At 49.1% G+C, this 19,110-nt stretch overlaps 1 protein-coding gene across 5 annotated transcripts in view; it reads left to right on the top strand.

Moving 5' to 3' along the window:
* Tacc1 (transforming acidic coiled-coil containing protein 1) overlaps nucleotides 1-19,110 on the top strand; it is a 91,310-nt gene that overhangs the window by 33,548 nt on the left and 38,652 nt on the right. For 2 of the 5 annotated variants that reach the window (XM_052751865.1, XM_052751864.1), the window contains exons 1-2: nucleotides 3,247-3,601; nucleotides 4,591-4,706. The exons of 1 other annotated variant lie outside the window; for it this stretch is intronic. In XM_052751865.1, coding sequence (XP_052607825.1) covers nucleotides 3,435-3,601; nucleotides 4,591-4,706 — 283 coding nt within the window. In that variant the 5' untranslated portion in view covers nucleotides 3,247-3,434. Of the gene's footprint in view, nucleotides 1-3,246; nucleotides 3,602-4,590; nucleotides 4,707-19,110 lie in introns of those variants that run through there. 2 more of the 5 variants (XM_052751863.1, XM_052751866.1) reach the window with 2 other exon arrangements.

Below are 19,110 nucleotides of genomic sequence, written 5' to 3'. Positions count from 1 at the left end.
ACTGAGCCATCTCTCAGCCCCTGCTGGGTTTCTTTAACTTTTACTGAAGATACCCATTTTGCAGACCCCTCTGTAGCATTGGTTGCTACATCATGCTTGACCTGGCCATCATTTGTAGCATGCTTTGAAGGAGTTATTTTTATTAGTGGGAAGTGAACCCAGAGCCCCATGCATGCTAAGCACTCTGCTATACCACAGAGCTACATCTCCAGCCCCAGGGAATTGTATTTTAGATTTTCCTGTTATATTGTTCCATTGCTTCTGGGAAGGGCAAGAAGCCGTGGAAAAGAATAAAAGGCCCTTTCTCAGCTTAAGGTCAGTTCCAACACAAGTAGGTTTCTTGGCTGCTCGGTTTTGCATTTGCAGACATTCTGTTCGGTAAGGCCGAGATTGGCAGCTAGGCCATGGTCCGCCTGTTCCAGAATTATAGGGAAACGGACACGTCAGACTGACTCAGCTTCCGTGAAGGCTATAGAGCGAGTTACTTGTTGCTCTTGACTCTGAGTCCTAGACGAGAACAAGATGGGAGTTTGGGAAACTAAGGCGTCTGCTTCTGTCATCTCAAGCTGCTGCTGTACAGAGCTGCCCTTGCTGGGCGGTGGTGGCGCACGCCTTTAATCCCAGCACTCGGGAGGCAGAGCCAGGCGGATCTCTGTGAGTTCGAGGCCAGCCTGGTCTACAGAGAGAGATCCAGGACAGGCTCCAAAACTACACAGAGAAACCCTGTCTCAAAAAAAAAAAAAAAAAAAAAAAAATGAAACAAAACATGTAGCTTCCCTGGGAGCTTCGTCAAACTTGGAAAGACAAATGGAAACTAGTATGTTTGTTTATATAATTTATTGAACATCGATTGAGTGTGCGCTCTTGTTCTTAGGTTCTAGAGAGACAAAAATATATCATAAGACATGGTCTCTGGCCTTTGGAATTTTATGGTACAAAAGTAGAATGAGTACACATAAATAAACGCGTTGCATATGCTGTGCTAAGTGTAGGGTGACCTTGCGTCCTGAGACAGGCGTGGCTTATGCTTGCTGTCCCTAGGTCACTACTAAGAACGCTCCTTTTCACTCTTTCAACTAAGGGCCACAGTCACGATCGCCACGAATGTTCAGATGTAAGACGGACACACAGCATAGAGTTGCTTTCCCACAGGAGGCCATTGAGCTGGGTGATGAGAGAGAAGTTTGGCTAGCCAAGGCTAGGGATCTTGCGGGGGGGTGGGGGGACTTGGGGTTCAGGTGGGAGAAGAGGTGTATTTCAGGAACGTAGAAAGCTCCGCAGGCCAAAAGAAACTGTTCTAGAAGTAAGTTTAGATATTGTTTGCCGATATCTTAAGCTAGATATTGGCTTAAGTTAGCTATTGTTTGCCAAGTTTACCCTTTGACAATTCCTCAAGGACATTATAATACACATACAACTGTCTAGACACCACTGCACCCTCACCCCCTCACCCCTTCCTCCTGGCTAGGAATGGATTTCAGGTCCCTGTGCATGCTAGACAAGCTGCTCCCTCTGAGCTACATCCCAGCGTCAATTTGTGTTTTTACAGTCTCCTAGGTGTTCTTGGGCATATAAAGGTTAGATCTAGGTCCCCACCGAGGGGCCTAGGGAAGCAGGATCAGCTAGGCAGAGGAAAGCCAGTTAGAGACTGACATTCTAAGGGGTTAGGGAGTGCACAGGAACTATGTAAGTCATACCAAGGATGGAGAGAAGGGAAAAAGATTCTGGCACTATTGAGGAAGAATGATCAAGACCCGGGTACAGCCTTACATTATTTTCAGGCCACAGGATACTTGTATCAAATGGAGGAACCTAAGGGATTTCTAATCTGAAGATTTACTTGGTGACCAACAGTTGGATAGCATTGGCATAGTTCTTGTAGACCTAAAACAAAATAACTTCTGCATACCTTTTTTTTCCCAAGTCTTACGACACTCTTAACAGTCTTGTTTATCTCTGGCAAGAAGCAGCAATGGATTCCAAAGCATCCTCCTGCCTTTTCATTATGGCAGGATACCTGCCAAGCCTTATCTCCCGTGTTTGCTTTGTTACCCAGTATGTAAGACCTTTGTGATTCATCAGCCGTCTACACAGTGCCAACTCCTCTCAGGGGAGATCCTCTGTGTCCTGCAAGTTTCGGCGTGACCTTGGCCTGGATTTTGGAGGCACACTCTCTGTGGGAATTGCGGCCACATCTCAGATTCTCAGAGACTGAGAAACGACAGCAGCACAAGAAACGCATTATTGACGCACCAAGTGTCTCAAGAATTGGAGACAGCGGGTTCACTAGGAGAGAAGGCCTGGGGCAGTCCCTTCGCTGAATCCTTCAAAGATGAAGGGAAAAAAACAAAACTCTTCTCTCCGCCTCCAAAGATACAACGATTTTATCCTACAGGCTGCGGTCACCAGGCCTGCTGGCTTTGGCAAATGACACCAGTAACCAAAGCCCTAGAAATTATCTGAAAAAAAGCCTTCAAGTTATGAAAAGAAAGGACAACGGGAAACCGCTCAGGCTGTCTTGTCAGGGGGCAATTTTGTAGCCTCTGTCCTAGGTCTGGCCACTCCAGAGCCCCAGTGAGTGTGGTTTGGTCCAGGCAAGGCATCTTCAGTTCTTGTCTTGGCTGGGGGAACCTTCCAAATGCTGGGAGTAATGGGGATGGAGATGACTAGTGTCAGGGAGAAGGTACAACAGTCTACCTAGGTTCCCAGTTTTATTTCGGGGGGAGGGGGTTTGTTTGTTTGTTTGTTTGTTTGTTTTTCAAATAAAGGGCTTAACTTCTGTGCGGTCCAGCGTCCGCCAACGCCATAAAGTCCTAACGGCAGGAAGAGCCGATGAAAGGGGAAGAGGAAAGGCGCAGCGGCGCGCACACGCGCTCGGAAACGGACGTCGGCGCCGCGCCGCGAGCCGCCAGGCGCGGGTCCCCGCGGGGAGGGCGAGCGCGGTCCGGTCGCCCCTGCCCGAACCAGGCCGGGCGCGACCAGCGCGGCGACGCGGGGGTGGGGGTGGTGGGGGGTGGGGGTGGTGGGGGTGGCGGCAGCGCGCTTCCGATCGGCAGCGGTCGCCCCCGCGCGCCGATCCAGTAGTTCGGTCCGAGGGGGCGGCTCCAGGGGCGCGGCTCCGCGGCGGCCGGGGCTGCTGGAGGCGGGAGCGGACCCCGGAGCCAAGCGGCGCCGAGAGAGAGGGGGAGAGAGGGGGATAGAGGGAGGGAAAGGAGAGGCGGGTGGGCGGGGGCGAGCGGGCGGCGCGGCGCGGCGCGGGGGCGAGCGGCGCTGCGGGCCGTGGGAGGAAGCGCTGCGCCCGGCCCGACGGCGCTCGTTGGAGCCACATCCGCCGGTCGCCGGCGACGCTGCCGGCGCCTGTCACCGGCCCCTCCATCTTGAAGGGAAGGAGGCCGCCGTTTGCCACCGCAGGGGCGGGCAGCCGCGCCGCGCTCATGGCGTTCAGTCCCTGGCAGATCCTGTCGCCCGTGCAGTGGGCCAAGTGGACGTGGTCCGCGGTCCGCGGCGCGGGCGCCGGGGAGGAAGAAGCCGGAGGTCCCGAGGGCGACCCCCCCGAGGAGGAGGAGGACTCGCAAGCCGAGACCAAATCCCTGAGTTTCAGGCAAGTACGCCGCATCGCAGCCGGGATGCCGGCGCGCGCCGTCCTCCCCCCCCCCCCCCCCCCCCGACCCCGCGGGTCCTGCTGCTGTGTGCGCGCCACCGTGTGTGTGTGTCCCCGGGTCCCCGCGGCGGCGTCTTGCACCACCACCCCCCCCCGCAGCCGCCGGGTCCCCCGCTGTGCCACCCGGAAAGTTCGGGCGTGTTGTGTCTGCCCAGTGTGCTTTCCGTCCCCTGTCTTGGCTTGTGAGCTTTCTGAACCCAGCCCCGCATCCGCAGTCTCCGCGCCCCGGTGTGCCGGGGTCGCTTTCTGTAAGCGTCGACACCCCGGCCGGCTCCCGACACTGTCACCCCAGGTAGTGTCAGTGGATGAGGCCAGGTGGGGTTTGTAGCTCCCCCCCCCCCCACGATGGGCAGGAAATCGCTCCCCCGCCCTGCTCGGCCCCGCAGTGTCTGTCCTAAAATGCAGCCGTGGTAAAAAGAGGAATCGCGTGATGACAGGCCCCTGGCAGCTGGTGAGAAATGGTGGTCTCTGCTGAGCTGTCACACGTGTGATTGTGGAAGGCAGGTGACGGCCTTTGCAGCCTCGAGTGACTTTCAGCCAGGTAGAGGCCTACCAAGGAGCAGGGCATGAAAGAATTGGCTTAGTTTGGCGGTATTAATTTTTTAAGCCTCTGGAAAAGGGGTCTATTAAGAGGAAAAGAGTTGATTGGAAAACCTGCCCCCCCCACCCCCCTTTCGGGTGTGAAAAGGCAAAGATGACCTCAAAAATAAGTGAGAAGCTCCAGAGGACGGAAGAGATTTCGGGGAGCGAGGATGCTGGGCATCCGCTGAAAAACTGCTGCGGCCTCTCTCAGCCGGGTTGAGGATTGATTGGTTGGTTGCAAAGTTAGATGGAGGTGCTGGACCCGCACCTTTGTGAATAAGTGCATTTTTAAAGGCAGTTGGAAATACCGTTGACTGTGGTAATGCCTCATTTTTCCCCCTTGGCAGCTCGGATTCTGAAGGTAATTTTGAGACTCCTGAAGCTGAAACTCCAATCAAATCGCCTCTCAAGGAGTCTTTTGATTCACCACTAGGATTGACAGAACCTGAGGCCAAAACCCAAGGTAATACAACTTTAATTTTCTACCTCTTTGGTTTTAACTTAAAAAAAAAAGAAAGTGGCAGGGGGCATAAAAAGGGGTGTGTGTACCTCGAGCACCACTTCAGAGAAGTTAGATTGTCTCTTTGCTGATTGGAAGGCCCTTTGCCTTTTGTTTTGTGAAATAAATGCTTTGGTCATTTGATGATCCAAAGCTTTCTTCATTCTCTGAAGAGAGATTGTGAATTTGGAGTATGAGATTATTGGTATTCTCAACCAGTTAGAAATTCCTTCGCAACCCCGAATAAGTAAAAACTGAATGCAGCGGTAACAGGTCGGGTTATGTTTAGGTCTGGCTTCACAGATCCCACAGTCTAGATGTTTTTCCTACAAGGGTGTGGCTAGACACAAAATTATAGGTAAGAGTTGATTGTTGAGTTAGGAATCTTAAGCAGTTTCAAAATTCCTTGCCTTTCCTTTCCACCAAGGACCGGTGGGGAGCCCTTCAGTCTAACCAAGAAAATCTGGTACACATAACTCTTTTCTGTCCCCCCAGAGCCCAACCTCAGACATGGCCTTTAATTGTAGATGCTTCTGGCCCGCTAAATTAATGGCAATCCTTTTTGTCGATTTTTTTTTTTTTTTTTTTTTTTTTTTTGGATAGCTCAGGCTGGCCTTGAAACTCACTGTGTAGTTGAATATAACCCTGGACTGGTCCTGCTGTCTTTAACTGCTGGAATGATAGGCCCGCACCACCCTGCTTGGTTTATTGTTGGCATAGTTTTGAGTAAAATTTCATTTGTTCTAATAGGAATTAATTTGTTCCTTCAGTAAATAGAGGCACTGTGATACAGAAGTTGAATTCCTGATCTCACTAAGCAACATTTTGGAGGGAGGTGGACCTTTTTTTTTTTTTTTTTTTAAATTTTCCGGAACTGACCAAACCCAGGGCCTTGTGCTTGTTAGGCAAGCGCTCTACCACTGAGCTAAATCCCCAACCCCGGGAGGTGAACCTTTTAAGGGTCAAAAGCAAGATATCTGTCTGTTGGGGTGTGTTAAGTTCTGTGGAGAGCAGGGGTGGGTGGGTAGGGGGCATGGCCTATGGGCCTGGTCAGTAAATGCAAGACGTTAGTTTAGGGGAAATTGGTGGAGAAGGCAACTTGAACAGACTCCTAAAAGGGGAGAATTGAGGGAAGAAAACTTGTATATTTTTTTGGGAGAAGAACCCTTTCTGCAGTGGGAACAGGACTTGCAAAGGAGGAGCCCATAAGCAGTGAGGCCCCAGGGGGTGGAGAATCATGCGTTCTGAAGGAGCAGGCACAGAGGCCAGTGTTGCCCAAGTGGAATGACTAGTAATAGGAGCTGAAGTCAGCAAGGTGAGAGGCAGGCCAAGCAATGTTAATGATGATTAGGTTTTCTGAGTGAGATAGAAAACGGCTTGTAGGTCATCTGAACAAAATACCATAAGCCGAGTGCCTCAAAACAAGTTTATTCTCATAGTTCCTGGGAACTGATCAAAATGGGACTCTGAGAAAAATCTCCCTTCTTGTCTATTCTAACTTCCTGCTGCTTGTCAACGGTCCTTGGGGTTGGGCTTGCGGCAACCTAATTCCTTTTGGCCTTATCACATGGTGGGTTTCCATGTAAGTCTGTCTTCACGTGGCCGTGCCATGAGGACTCCAGTCATTCAATATAATACTCTCTTTAATCTAGTATGACCTCATTTTAACCTCACTGCACCTCCAAAGGTGCTATTTCCAAATAAGGGCACATTTCTGGTAGATTATGTCTTTAAACATATCTTCTTGGGGACACAATTCAACTCATTGTGACAAGGCTTTGATTTCTTTTTTGTGAGACAGGGCCTCAGCTATGTAGCCATGGCTAGCCTGGAACTTGCTGTGTAGACCAAGCTGGCTTTGAACTTAACAGAGATCCATTTACCTCTGCATCCCCGGTCCTGGGATTAAAGTTGTCAGCCACCGCTTCAGGCGTATCATCCATCCTCCCCTATCCGCCCCAGCTGAGGACCGAACCCAGGGCCTTGTGCTTGCTAGGCAAGCGCTCTACCACTGAGCTAAATCCCCAACCCCCATATTTCTTCATTTAAAAAAATTTGTTTTTTGCATTTATTATTTGGTGGTGGTAGGGGCGTGTGCCGCTGTGGTGTGTGGAGGACAACTCAGGAATTGGCTCTGTTCTTCCACCATGTGGTTGTTGGTTGTAGGGACTGAACTCAGGTCTCTGGTCAGGCGGAGCAGTAAACACCCCCGGAGCCATCTTGCTGACCCAAGATGTCGTTTATGAGATAAATAAAAGAGTCTCCCCGCGTAGCCCAGGCTGGCCTTGAACTCAGTGCCCCAGCCTCTCAAGTGCTGGGCCTGACTTCCTTTTGGCAAGGCCTTTTGGCTGCTTTATGGAGGAGGGGCCCTGGGATGGATGTCCTTTGTAGGTGGCTTCCCCACCCCACTGTCTTTACCACCTGATCACCATACAGTGGGGGTTCGATGGAACAACTTTCAATACCCTATCTTGGAGTTGATCATGACTTCTTGGGCTCACGGTGATGTAGCTTAGTGCTTACTTCCTAGGTTGCCTGGGGAAGTCGAGTCACAGGACTTTGTAGAGGAGGTAGAGTTACTGGTGTATCGTCACCTCTTTTTTGCAGTTTGTTTTTTGACTAGAAATTGTGATCTCCATGCTGTGTGTACCCTGCTGAGTCTCAAACAGCACCTTGAGCTGGCTCTGGGCTGGTTCTGCTCCCGGGTCAGGACTGCTCGTTCCCACGGACTGATACGTGCAGAGGGGCGTGCACAGTACTTTCTGTAAAGAAGATCCTGCTGGCCTCCATAGCTTCCTTTCTCCTCTCAAAATTCTCGCAGGCAGATTGGGAGGGAGGACTGGATGCCTGAAAGAGCTGTTTTGTGGGCCTTCTCGTCACATTTAAATAAAGCCCACAGGCCGTATGTTAAGTAGCTGTTTGAAAGCCTCTTGGAATTGTCCTGGGCTTGGACAGCCTTTCCTCAAGGGTCTACCAGTCTGCTGTTCTGAATAATCTGCCGGGTTCTTTGGTAAATGAATAGAGGCTGGGATTGGCCCCGCCCCTCTATACCCCCCAGCCACAGACACTCAGTTGTTTGGGCCTTCCTGTTCCAGCGGCTCTCACACTCTTTCATTCTGTGCAAATGTTTTCTTCTTAGAGAGTCTCGGATCAGCAAAGTTCTCCGGGGTGGTTCATGGCTTCGGAGTGTGACTGTAGGGGGCGGAGAGTGGTGGTGTGTAGTCTGGGATCCTACCCTGCCTGTTATAAAATCCCCCGGTTTAAGGTCTTTACACAGTGGGGCGACCCCTCAGACTGGTTAGTGTCTGGCCTCTTAAGGACCTCATGGAGTCAGTCACTGGATTGTGACGTGGAGTCAGTGTGGATTGCCTTGGCACACGTACAAAATCGTCCCGAGAATACAATAGGAAGCATAGGTCTCGCTGAAGATGGTTTCACTGAGCAAAAGTTCTTTTTTTTTTTTTAAATGATTTTTAAAATTTTATGTGTGTTGGTGTTTTGCCTGCGTGTATGTCTATGTGAGGGTATTGGATCCCTTGGAACTGGAGTTACAGACAGCTGTGAGCTGCCATGTGGGTGCTGGGAATTGATCCTGGGTCCTCTGGAAGAGCAGTCAGTGCTCTTAACCGCCGGGCCATCTCTCCATCCCCAAATAATTTTTGTTTGTTTGTTTTTGTTTTTCGAGACATGGTCTCTTTGTGTAGCCCTGGCTGTCCTGGAACTTGCTCTGTAGACCAGGCTGGCCTTGAACTCAGAGACCCGCCTGCCTCTGCCTGAGCAAAACTTCTTAAGTCAGTTCATGGTGAAGTTTTAATTTCTTGGACTGGATGTTTCACTTTCATCTAAAATAGTTAGTTTTATTTGAATTTCTGTGGCTCCAAGACTTGGTTGGACAGCTCATACAAACTGGTGGGGGTAGGGGTGGGCTGTCTTCTCAGGACTTGTCATGAGCCAGGCTTCCTGGTGTCCTGTCAGTCTCACGTGTGTAGGCTAGTGCCATACGCCTGCTCCATCACCTGCCTCCTGGTTCTTTACATTCAGAGAGAAATACAGTTTTTCTTTTTATTGGAAACTGTTTTAAGAACGTATACAAATTTTGTATTGAGTCCTCTTAAGACAGTTTTATGCTAGCAATTAAATAGTAGGTCAGGTTGTGTTTTTTAAGACAGAAAAAAAAGTTGGCTTCTGAATATGTAATAAACTCAAACTAACCGAAAGTATTTCTTGGAAATACCACACTGGCGGCCATGAAGTTTCCACTGGTCGTTCTGTTTGCAGTTTGCTGTTCCCAACAAAAGGTGCTCGGGCGAGTTCGCTTGCTTTGTTTGGAAACAGGGTCTTACTAGATTAGCCTGAACTCCATATGCTTGGCCTCAAACTTAGAGATCCTTATGCTTCTGCCTAAATGTGTAAAGGTGCTCGGGCCGAGTTCGCTTGCTTTGTTCGGAAACAGGGTCTTACTAGATTAGCCTGAACTCCATATGCTTGGCCTCAAACTTAGAGATCCTTATGCTTCTGCCTAAATGTGTGTGCCACCATACCCAGCCATTTTAGCTGCTTAAAAAAATTATTATTATCATGGTTGTGGGGAGAGGCACACATGCCAGAGTGAGAGAGAGGGGTGTGTGTGTGTTTGTGTGTGTGTGTGTAGAGGACCCTACGTGGGTTCTAGGGATTGAATTGAACTTAGATCCCCAGACTCATGGCTGAGCATCTCACTAGCCAGTGAGCTACTTTAGTTCTTTATTTTTATTGCTGGTGTTGATGTAAGAAATGCTTTTTTTTTTTTTGGTTTTTTTGAGACAGGGTATCCTCTGTGTAGCCCTGGCTGATCTGGAATTCACTCTGTTGGCTATGCTAGCCTTGAGGTCACAGAGATCCTCCTGCCTCTGCCTCCCAAGGGCTGGGTTTAATGGCATGCACCACCACCGCCCCAGTGAGAAATGCAAAATTATTCATTGACATAATTTTGGTATTTAGATCAGAAACACCAATCCATGCTCAAGACCAAATTGGGTCACCTCCCTTTTTTTTGGCCCTCCAGGGATAGAAAGGATTTAAAATTTTTAAATGATTGAGCCAGAAGTGGGGGAGCACACCTTTAATCCCGGCGCTGGGAGGCAGAGGCAGGCAGATCTCTGAGTTCAAGTCCAGCCTGGTTCACAAAGTGAGTTCCAGGACAGAAAAAAAAAAATTTCCTTTCAAAAATTAAATGTTTGAAAAAAAATTGTGGTGATGCTGTTTGGGAATATAGCCATGCTCAAGTGGCTGGTTAGTGGTTGAGTACTTGGACCTGGAGAGGTTTGGTAACCTCTATCCATACTTCTGCCGGGTTCAGAGAAGTGACCGGGGTGATGCCGTGAAGAATAAAGAAGGTGGCTGTACTCCAATAACAAGTGAACAGTGTGTTATCAATTTCCACCCGTGTGGGCCCATGTGGTTGGGAAAGGCTTCCTTACAGGAGAAAGGTTGCCTGACACTGTCTCCAATGACTCTGTCTCCTTTGGAGACAGTGTGCTTGACTTGTCACTAAAGGATTCAGAGAGTTAAAAAATAATAATATGTATTTGGAAAAGAAAATAAAGCATGGGAGAAATCATTTTGGAATCATCTAATAATACAAGTACCAACATAGACTTTTAAAAACAGATCTTATTTTAGTTCTTGGTTATATGTCTGTGTGTGGGTTTGAGCATGCATGGCAATCTTTGGAGCTGGAGTTACATGTGGTTGTGAGCCAATCACGGTTAGTTCTCTGCAAGAACATTACAGATTCTTAATCACCGAGGCATCTCTCTGTCATCACCAACATGGACTTTGTATATTCAGTATTTCTAATGTAATATTGAGTACTGTGTATGAGTATATCAATATATGGTATATTTATTGGATGTTTAAGACCTAGAATACAGATCTTGCTAAAATCTGAGCCCTAGACATTTTATTCTAAAACTTTGAGCATATTTATAAGCAGATATTATGCAAATGTTTTTATTAGGTACATATTGAAGTGGTCCGTTCAAATCTACAAGTATGTTTTCTTTAGGATTTAATTGAATACTTTAAAAAAAAAAAAGATTTATTTATTATGCATACAAGTATTCTACCTGCATGTATGCAGGCAGGCCAGAAGAGGGCACCAGATCTAACTACAGAAGGTTGTGAGCCATCATGTGGGAGCTGGGAATTGAACTCAGGACCTCTGAAGAGCAGCCACTGCTCTTAACCTCTGAGCCATCTCTCCAGCCCCAGTTGAATATTTCTTTAACCACATCAAGAGATTGCTTTATTAGAAAGTCCTAGAAATAATGAGACTAATAAGGACATTAAATATAACCTAGTCTGCCAGTTTAACATATGTGGCCTCATCTACCATACCACAGCTTAATGCCTTGATTTTTTTGGTATGATTGGCTCTTTCACAGCCTAATTTAGTTTTTTTTCTGTGATTCTAGCCTAAGATGTTTAACACTTGAAGACGTTAGCTTTAGCGGCATCCTGCATTTCTGTTTTTTCCACTGGAGTGGGGAATGTTGGCTTCCTTGTTACAATGTAATGAGGTAGGGAGGAAGTATTTCCACGGCATCCTGCATTTCTGTTTTTTCCACTGGAGTGGGGAATGTTGGCTTCCTTGTTACAATGTAATGAGGTAGGGAGGAAGTATTTCCACTCCGTATGGCACTCCACCCAAGACACTGTTTTGTGTTAGGAAAGCTGTTTTCTCAGAACACAGAACAGTGTCTGATAAAGAGCACCAGGGCAGAAGAACTACCATGCCTGCACGAAGTGAAGATTTTAGTGACTTCCAAATCACTTACTCTTTTTAGATGTAGCAAAGTCAAGGCCTTTGTTTGTTTCAGTTTTTGTTTTTTCAAGACAGGGTTTCTCTGTGTAGCCCTGACTGTCCTGAAACTCACTCTGTAGATCGGGCTGGCCTGGAACTCACAGAGATCTGCCTGCCTCTGCCTCCCAAGTACTAGGAATAAAGGGGTGCGCCACCACCACCCAGCTACAAGGCCTTCTTAAGTATTCTAAGGATTAAACTCCTTCCTAAATATCACCCAGCATATTTACTCTGATACTCATTTTCTCTGATAATTTCTGTGGCAGAGACATTTCCTACCTATGGGGTTGGGAGTAGTCCTAAATGCCTCCACTGGGAACAATGGGTATGGTCTAAAGGCAAGCTCCAGCGATGCCCAAAAGAGTGGGGGTAGTGGACGTAAAGTACTCAGGAGCTAGAGGCAGGAGAATCAGGAGTTCAAGGTCATCTTTGGCTGCACAATAAGTTCAAGATCCGACTGGGTTATATGAAACACCTTTCTCAAAGAAAACTGGAAACCAACCAAGCAGTGATGGCGCACGCCTTTAATCCCAGCACTCAGGAGGCAGAGGTGGGAGGATCTCTGAGTTCGAGGCCAGCCTGGTCTACAGAGTGAGTTCCAGGACAGCCAGAGCTACATAGTGAGACCCTGTCTCAAAAGACAGGAAAACAAAAACAAAAAGCCAGAAAAGCCATTGTAATCTCTCCGAAGCAGCAGTCTTATCTATAGGCAGTCTTGGGGTGTGACTGTTTTCTCATAATCTCCAAAACCCACTGTAGTGTGGGGGAGTCCGTCATTTGTCCATGGAACAACCTGTCTTCCTGGGTCTTTGATAACCAAGGTTGCTAACCATGCCTGTGACTGACTGTAAGGGTTGACTGTAGAAGGGCCCCGATGCTTTTGAGTTGAAGACCTCGGCCTCCACTTTGTGAGCACCAGCCCTAGGGTTCGCTCTTCCTGCTGGCGAACTCGAACTCACTGGGGATTGCTGATAATGTTGCTAGAGTTTTCCTGCCTGGCCCACAGTCAGGACAAATCTCTCTCACCCGCCAGTCCCAAGCCGCTCAAACCCGATCAAATAAACATAGAGACTTATATTGGTTTCAAACTGTATGGCCGTGGCAGGCTTCTTGCTAACTGTTCTTACAGCTTAAATTAATCCATTTCCATTAATCTATACCTTGCCACGTGGCTTGTGGCTTACCGGTACTTTACATCTTCCTTGTCCTCTTGGCGGCTGGCAGTGTCTCCCCCACCAGCTTCCTGTTCTCTCAATTTTCCTCTCTGTTAGTCCCGCCTATACTTCCTGCCTGGCCACTGCCAATCAGTGATTTATTTATTGACCAATCAGCAACACATTTGACATACAGACCATCCCACAGCATCGGGTCTCTTGCTGCTTCACAAGGGCAGGTGTGCCTGGCTGCCCCGCTGGGCAGGCGGATACTCCTGAGGGCTCTACTACGGAACTGCATCCTTGGCCCCTGCCTTCTCTCCTCTTCATTCCTTTTGCTTTTGAGGCTGAGTCACCGTGGAGCCCAGGCTGGCCTCCAGCTCCTGGTTCTCCCGCTCAGCCTCCCCAAGCTGCAGGTGAAGGTGTGCCCCACGATAACTGGTCCAGCAGCCTCTTTTCTGGAGCACCGCTGGGAAAGGGATAGTGCATGCTTCCCAGTTCCCACTACGGGATGCTCACCTAACCAGCTGTCTTGTTCAGCTGTTTTAGGTGCAGGTGTTTTTTGTTTAGAGCATTTCCGTCATAGGGCAGGGGGGTGGGAGGGCTTGCACATCCAGGGCTCTGTGAAATGTGTTTCACAGTTTTCCCCTTCAGGAAATTTGTGGCTCCCCCTGTGCAGTGTTTGTGAAGGCTAAGAGGAAATGAAAGGCCTTCAAATGCTGCCAGGACAGGGTGTGTGCTGGGGAAAGCACCCTCCTGAGTGACAGCTAAAAGTCCACTAGGAGATCGGTCTTCCTGTGCCTGTGAACTTGGCATGCATACACGTCCATATGTGTGTGTCTCTACATTGTAGTTTGGGTTTCGAACAGCAGACGTTCGCTGCACATTTAGACACAACCAGCAGGAGCAAAAGTCGTCTTTGGGTAAGCGCGACAGTTGTACAGGAAACATTCAATTTTCCGGATAATCAGCTTCAGCAAACGCCTTTAATCCCGGCGCTAGGGAGACAGAGGCAGGCGGATCTCTTGAGTTCCAGGCCAGCCTGCGCTACAGAGTGAGTTCCAGGACAGCCAGGGATACATAGAGAGACCCCGTCTCTACACAAATAAGTAAAAATAACAACAGTATCAGCTCTTCAATGAGGAAAACGTAGGAAGGGCTCGGTTTCTCTTCTCCCCGAGTCTTGTCAGGTAAGGAAAGGAGGTATGGAGGGGCACACAGCCTCCTGGGACTCTGTGCCTATTCTGAGGTAGAGAGACAAGGGCTGTTTTTTTGTTTGTTTGTTTTTTCTGAGACAGGGTTTCTCTGTGGTGTTTTGGTGCCTGTCCTGGATCTTGCTTTGTAGACCAGCTGGCCTCAGAACTCACAGAGATTCATCTCGCTCTGCCAGAGTGCTGGGATTAAAGGCGTGCGCCAACACCACCCGGCCTGTTTTGTTTTTAAAAATAATTTATTTAACTTTGTTTTATGTGCATTGGTGTGGGATCCCCTGGAACCGGAGTTACAGACAGTTGTGAGTTGCCATGTGGGTGCTGGGAATTGAACCCAGGTCCTCTGGAAGAGCTGCCAGTGCTCCTAACCCCTGAGCCACCTCTCCAGCCTCTTGTTTTGTTTTTGTTAGTAGTGTTTGAGATTGGACCATGGTCTCACCCCAGGTAGACAGTGCTTTTCTCTGAGTCATGTCCCCAGTCCCCATAGGAGTCCCATATTGTTTGGTGGGTGGCAGCCCACTGATTGCTTCTTAGCCAATTATTTCAAAACTTAGCTTGAAGCAGTCTTTGAAAGTGGAGCAGCTTAGCCGGGCATTTGGCTCGGGTCACTTGTGAGAACAAGGCCCTTGGGAGACGTGACCTCCAGGTTAAGGGTCTTTTACTCGGGCCCGCTCCTTTTCTCCAGTTAGTGCTGGCTGATGGAATGAGGCTCAGGTGAGAAGCCCTGGACAGCATTGTGTCAGCATCCTCACGGAACGGCAGCTGGCTTCACCTCCCCAGACTGACTGGGCCACTAGCCAGCACGGCAGAAGCCTCAGAAGTCACACTGTTACTTCCCCAGAACCCTCTTGGTGGCACAGGTTAGCCCAGCGGTATGCCAGGAGGTGAAGGCTCACTGGGAGCTCCGTGCGGGAGCCTGTCACCACAAGCTTCGTAGGTGGCCAGCGGGTGTGATTTCCGGATCCACCAACTCCCCCCAGCTTCCTTCCCTTAAGGTCCCTTGTGCAGCTTTCCTGGGTACAGACAGGACGGCCGGCCGTCCTGCTCTGGGAGTGTCTCCTGTGCTCACTGTCTGGGGGGGGGGGGGCTCCTCTTGCTAAGCATTCCTTTCTCTTTTTATCATGAGCCTCAGCTGCTTCCCAGCGGTGTGGGTGGTTACTGCTTTCCGAGAGAAGCAGTTGGTATTTTGGGTTCTGCAGTCATTATTTCTGAAGAGATTGCACATTATGGCTCTTTGGCAGCAGTGGCTTGCAGTCCCACAATTTCGGGCCTCCTCACTGCAGACCCATCCGTCTGTTAGCACGTGTCTTCCTGCTGGGGTAGCGCAGCCCTGTGCCCAGGGCTTTCTGACTTCTCTCTGTGGTAGAGGATTTCTGCTCCGCTTGAAGTGTGGCCTCAGATAGATCCAGATGGCTCCAGAACCGATGGGCACCGCATTATTGAGAGGATCAAACCTAGTCAACTGTTGGTCTTGGCTTCTCTGGAGAAGGCTTTGGCTTGCTGGTAGACGGACGCTTCCTGGTTAGCCCTCTTCTTCGGTTCCTTAGAGTATGGCCTTCAGAGGGTAGAATTTGGATCTCTTGATTTGAGTGGATTGTGCTTGAGGTGGAACCCAGGGACTCAATGCACACTAAATGATCTTCCACTGAATCCCATTCCCAACCCCACCCCTACCCCCACCCCTGTTCTCTTGGGTCTCTTTTTCAGTGAAATAGCATAAAATGCTGTTTTGTAAACTTGAAATGAGTTCTCTAACATTGAAAATGCACCAGGTTTTTTTATTTTTTACTTGTTAAACTTTAGGCTGTGTGTGCACACTGAGGGGTGTGTGTGTGTGTGTGTGCACACTAAGGGGTGTGTGTGCACACTAAGGGGTGTGTGTGTGTGTGTGTGCACACTAAGGGGTGTGTGCACACTAAGGGGTGTGTGTGTGTGTGTGCACACTAAGGGGTGTGTGTGTGTGTGCACACTAAGGGGTGTGTGTGTGTGTGTGTGTGTGTGTGTGTGTATTTTGAAACAGGGTCTTTCTCTGTTGCCCAGGCTGTTCTCAGCCTTGGGATCATTTCCACCTGGGCCTCCCGAGTGCTGGGGTTCTCCTCAGCAGGTGCCACCATGCTGCCTCTGTTAGAATTTAAAAGTTACCTCAGAATGGCATGGTAGTGGGTACCCTGTCTCCAAACGAAAATAAAACACCAAAGAGCTAAACTTGCCCCCCCCTCCCCCAGCTTCTTGGTAATAAATATTTTTCAGTTTCAGAGGTGACAGGGAAGGGTTAGAATAGTTGGCCTGTTCTGGGTAGGTGAGTTAGTGTTGGTGTTCCGCCTTAGACATCCTCATGGTATGGTGACCCTAAGGAGACCTTCTGCCTTGACGGACCAATCCCTCCGCATGCTTCCAGGTGGCCTGGGGCCCAAGGGTTGTCAGAGGAATGTGAACTGCATAGTCCTCCACCCCCTGGAAAAGACCTTCATGGTCATTCAGTCCCTGGACAATGCATGACTTCTCATTCTCCATTTGAAGGCCCATGGCCTTGGCTTTTGTGATATTTTTTTGTTGGTTGGTTTGTTTGGTTGGTTGGTTTTTGGTTTTTCGAGACAGGGTTTCTCTGTGTAGCTTTGTGCCTTTCCTGGAACTCTGTAGACCAGGCTGTCCTCGAACTCACAGAGATCTGCCTGCTTCTGTCTCCCGAGTGCTGGGATTAAAGGCGTGCGCCACCACCACCTGGCTGTTTTTTTTTTTTTTTTTTTTTTAAATTTGACAAAAGCCGCCGGGCGGTGGTGGCGCACGCCTTTAATCCCAGCACTCGGGAGGCAGAGCCAGGCGGATCTCTGTGAGTTCGAGGCCAGCCTGGGCTACCAAGTGAGTCCCAGGAAAGGCGCAAAGCTACACAGAGAAACCCTGTCTCGAAAAAACAAAAAAACAAAAAAAAAAAAAAAAAAAAAAAAAAAAAAAATTTGACAAAAGCCAGGGTTATCTTGGAAGAGGGAATGTCAATTGAGAACATACATAGAATAGATTGCAACTTAGAGAGATCAGAGCCCCCTGGAAACCCAGACACGAAGTTCGAGGTAAAAACCCCCTTTCTCAAGTTTTGGACACTTGTCAGAAATGCTAATGTGGGCCTCATTACCATTCTCCTCAGGTTAGACTACCGGAGCAGAAAGGGGTGATGCCTGCTGGAGCCAGTTTTTCTCCTGACACCCTCGATTTCTGCCCCGGGGGGAGGGCAGGATGCCAGGCTAGTGCAGAGTGGGGGACCTGCGGGGCCTCCAGAAGGAAAGGGGGCAAACGAAGATGAAATGTCGTCAGTCCTGACACAGCTGTCAGTGTGCAGCTGAACGGCCTCACGGCGAACTGTGTCAGTACTCCTTTATCCATATGAAGAAGATCCCCCGGCCGGGCGGTGGGCACTGGGCATCAGCTCTGCTGGAGCACTGGATTCTTAGATGGGTAGGGTAAGGGGCTTTAGGAAGTGAAGGCCCCTGTGGAGGGCAGTCTGAGGAGACATTAGTTGGCTCATTTCCCAGACCTCTTGGCCTTGGCTTCTGTGCTGGTTAGGTTTGTGAGCTTGACATAAGCCAATCACCTAGGAGGAGAGGACTGAGCTGAGGGAATGCCGCACCCATCAGCCCAGCCTGTAGAGAGGCGTCTTTCTTGATGGATGATTGGTCGTGGAAGGACCCGGCTCACTGTGGGTGGCGCCATCCCTGGGCAGGTGGTTCTTCTTAGTATAAGAAAAGCAGATGAGTGAGCGAGCCCTGAAGAGCAAACCAGAAAGTCGTGTCCCCTCCCCCCTTTCTCTTAACCCTTGTGCTTAATTAAATGTATACTGACATATTTATTAAATTCCAACTCAGCTTTACAAAATAGAATTACAAACCGTAGCCAAAGTTAGGCGGCAGGATTGTGAGTTGGAGGCCAGTGTGGGCTGTCTAGTGTATATACTATACATTATGTTCTGTATCATCCCCAGAAAGCAAAGCCCCTGGACTGATAGCTGCTATGTTCCTAGGCTGTTTCATATGCATGGTTATTCCTGGTGGCGAGGGAAGGAGTGACGTCATTTTCACGTCTCTGTAAATAGAACTCAACTAGCACATGTAGGCTTCCTCAAGAAGGACGTGCAATCCAAAAGTGGCAGTGCGATCTGCCACCTCAGGTGTGGGCCCCTGCAAGTGACACACGAGAGATCGTTTAGGACATTCTCTGAGCCGTGAATCTGCTGCACAGTCCTCACCCTTTCCCATAGGACTGGAGCCATTTTAGTTTCGCTGAGTGGTTTCGATGGTGCCCGGAGTATGGCCCTGTCGGCAAAGCTCGTGTGAAGATCCGAGTTCAATCCCCAGACCACACTGGGCATGGTGGTGTGCACTTCAGGGAGGGGGTTCAGAGACCGAAGGCTTCCTCGATGGTCCCTCTATGGTCAGTCTGGCCTGATGTAAGTTCCAGGCCAATGAGAGAGCCTCTCTCAAAGGAAGGGAATGGCATTCCTGAGGGTGATACCCAAGGCTGCCCTCCAGCCTCTGCAGATAGATACACCTGAACATGTGCACATACATATGCAGACATTTTTAAAAAGGTGTGTGCAACTAAATGGTCTTAAAAAAGATTTCTTTTTATTTTATTAGGTTTTGTTTGTTTTGTTGTAGAGGCAGGGTCTCACCCTAGCTGGCCTGGAACTCAATATTTAAAGGAGCTGGCCTTGAACTCATAGAGATCCGCCTGCCTCTGCCTCCCGAGTGCTGGGATTAAAGTCAGCTTTATTTTTATTTTATGTGTATGAGTGTTGACCTACGTGTACATGTGTGCACAGTGTGCATGCCTTACGCCCTTGGAGGTCAGTCGAAGGTGTCAGATCCCCTGGAACTGGAGCTGTAGATTTCAACAGTTAAGAGTTCTCCTAACCATTGAGAGCGCTCCCTCTACCCCGTGCCATACCGCTTTCAAAGTTCAACTGTTATCCTAGCAAATATCAATACTTCACTGCCTTGTCGGTGAGGCTAGCCTTGAACTCCTGATTCTCCTGCCTCTGCCTCCCAAGGGCTGGGGTTACCTGCCTGAGCCACTGTGCCGGCTTTACTTCTGTGTTTTCTTTGGACGGTTTGAACTCATCTGTTTAGGTCCGTGGTCTATTTTCAGTTGACTTCTGTGTTTGGATA

This window comes from Peromyscus californicus, unplaced genomic scaffold (genome assembly GCF_007827085.1).
Source record: "Peromyscus californicus insignis strain IS unplaced genomic scaffold, ASM782708v3 Scaffold_23__1_contigs__length_62951481, whole genome shotgun sequence".
NCBI lineage: Eukaryota > Metazoa > Chordata > Mammalia > Rodentia > Cricetidae > Peromyscus > Peromyscus californicus.
Note: the sequence above shows the minus strand (reverse complement) of the source record. Positions and strands in the feature narration are given on the sequence as shown.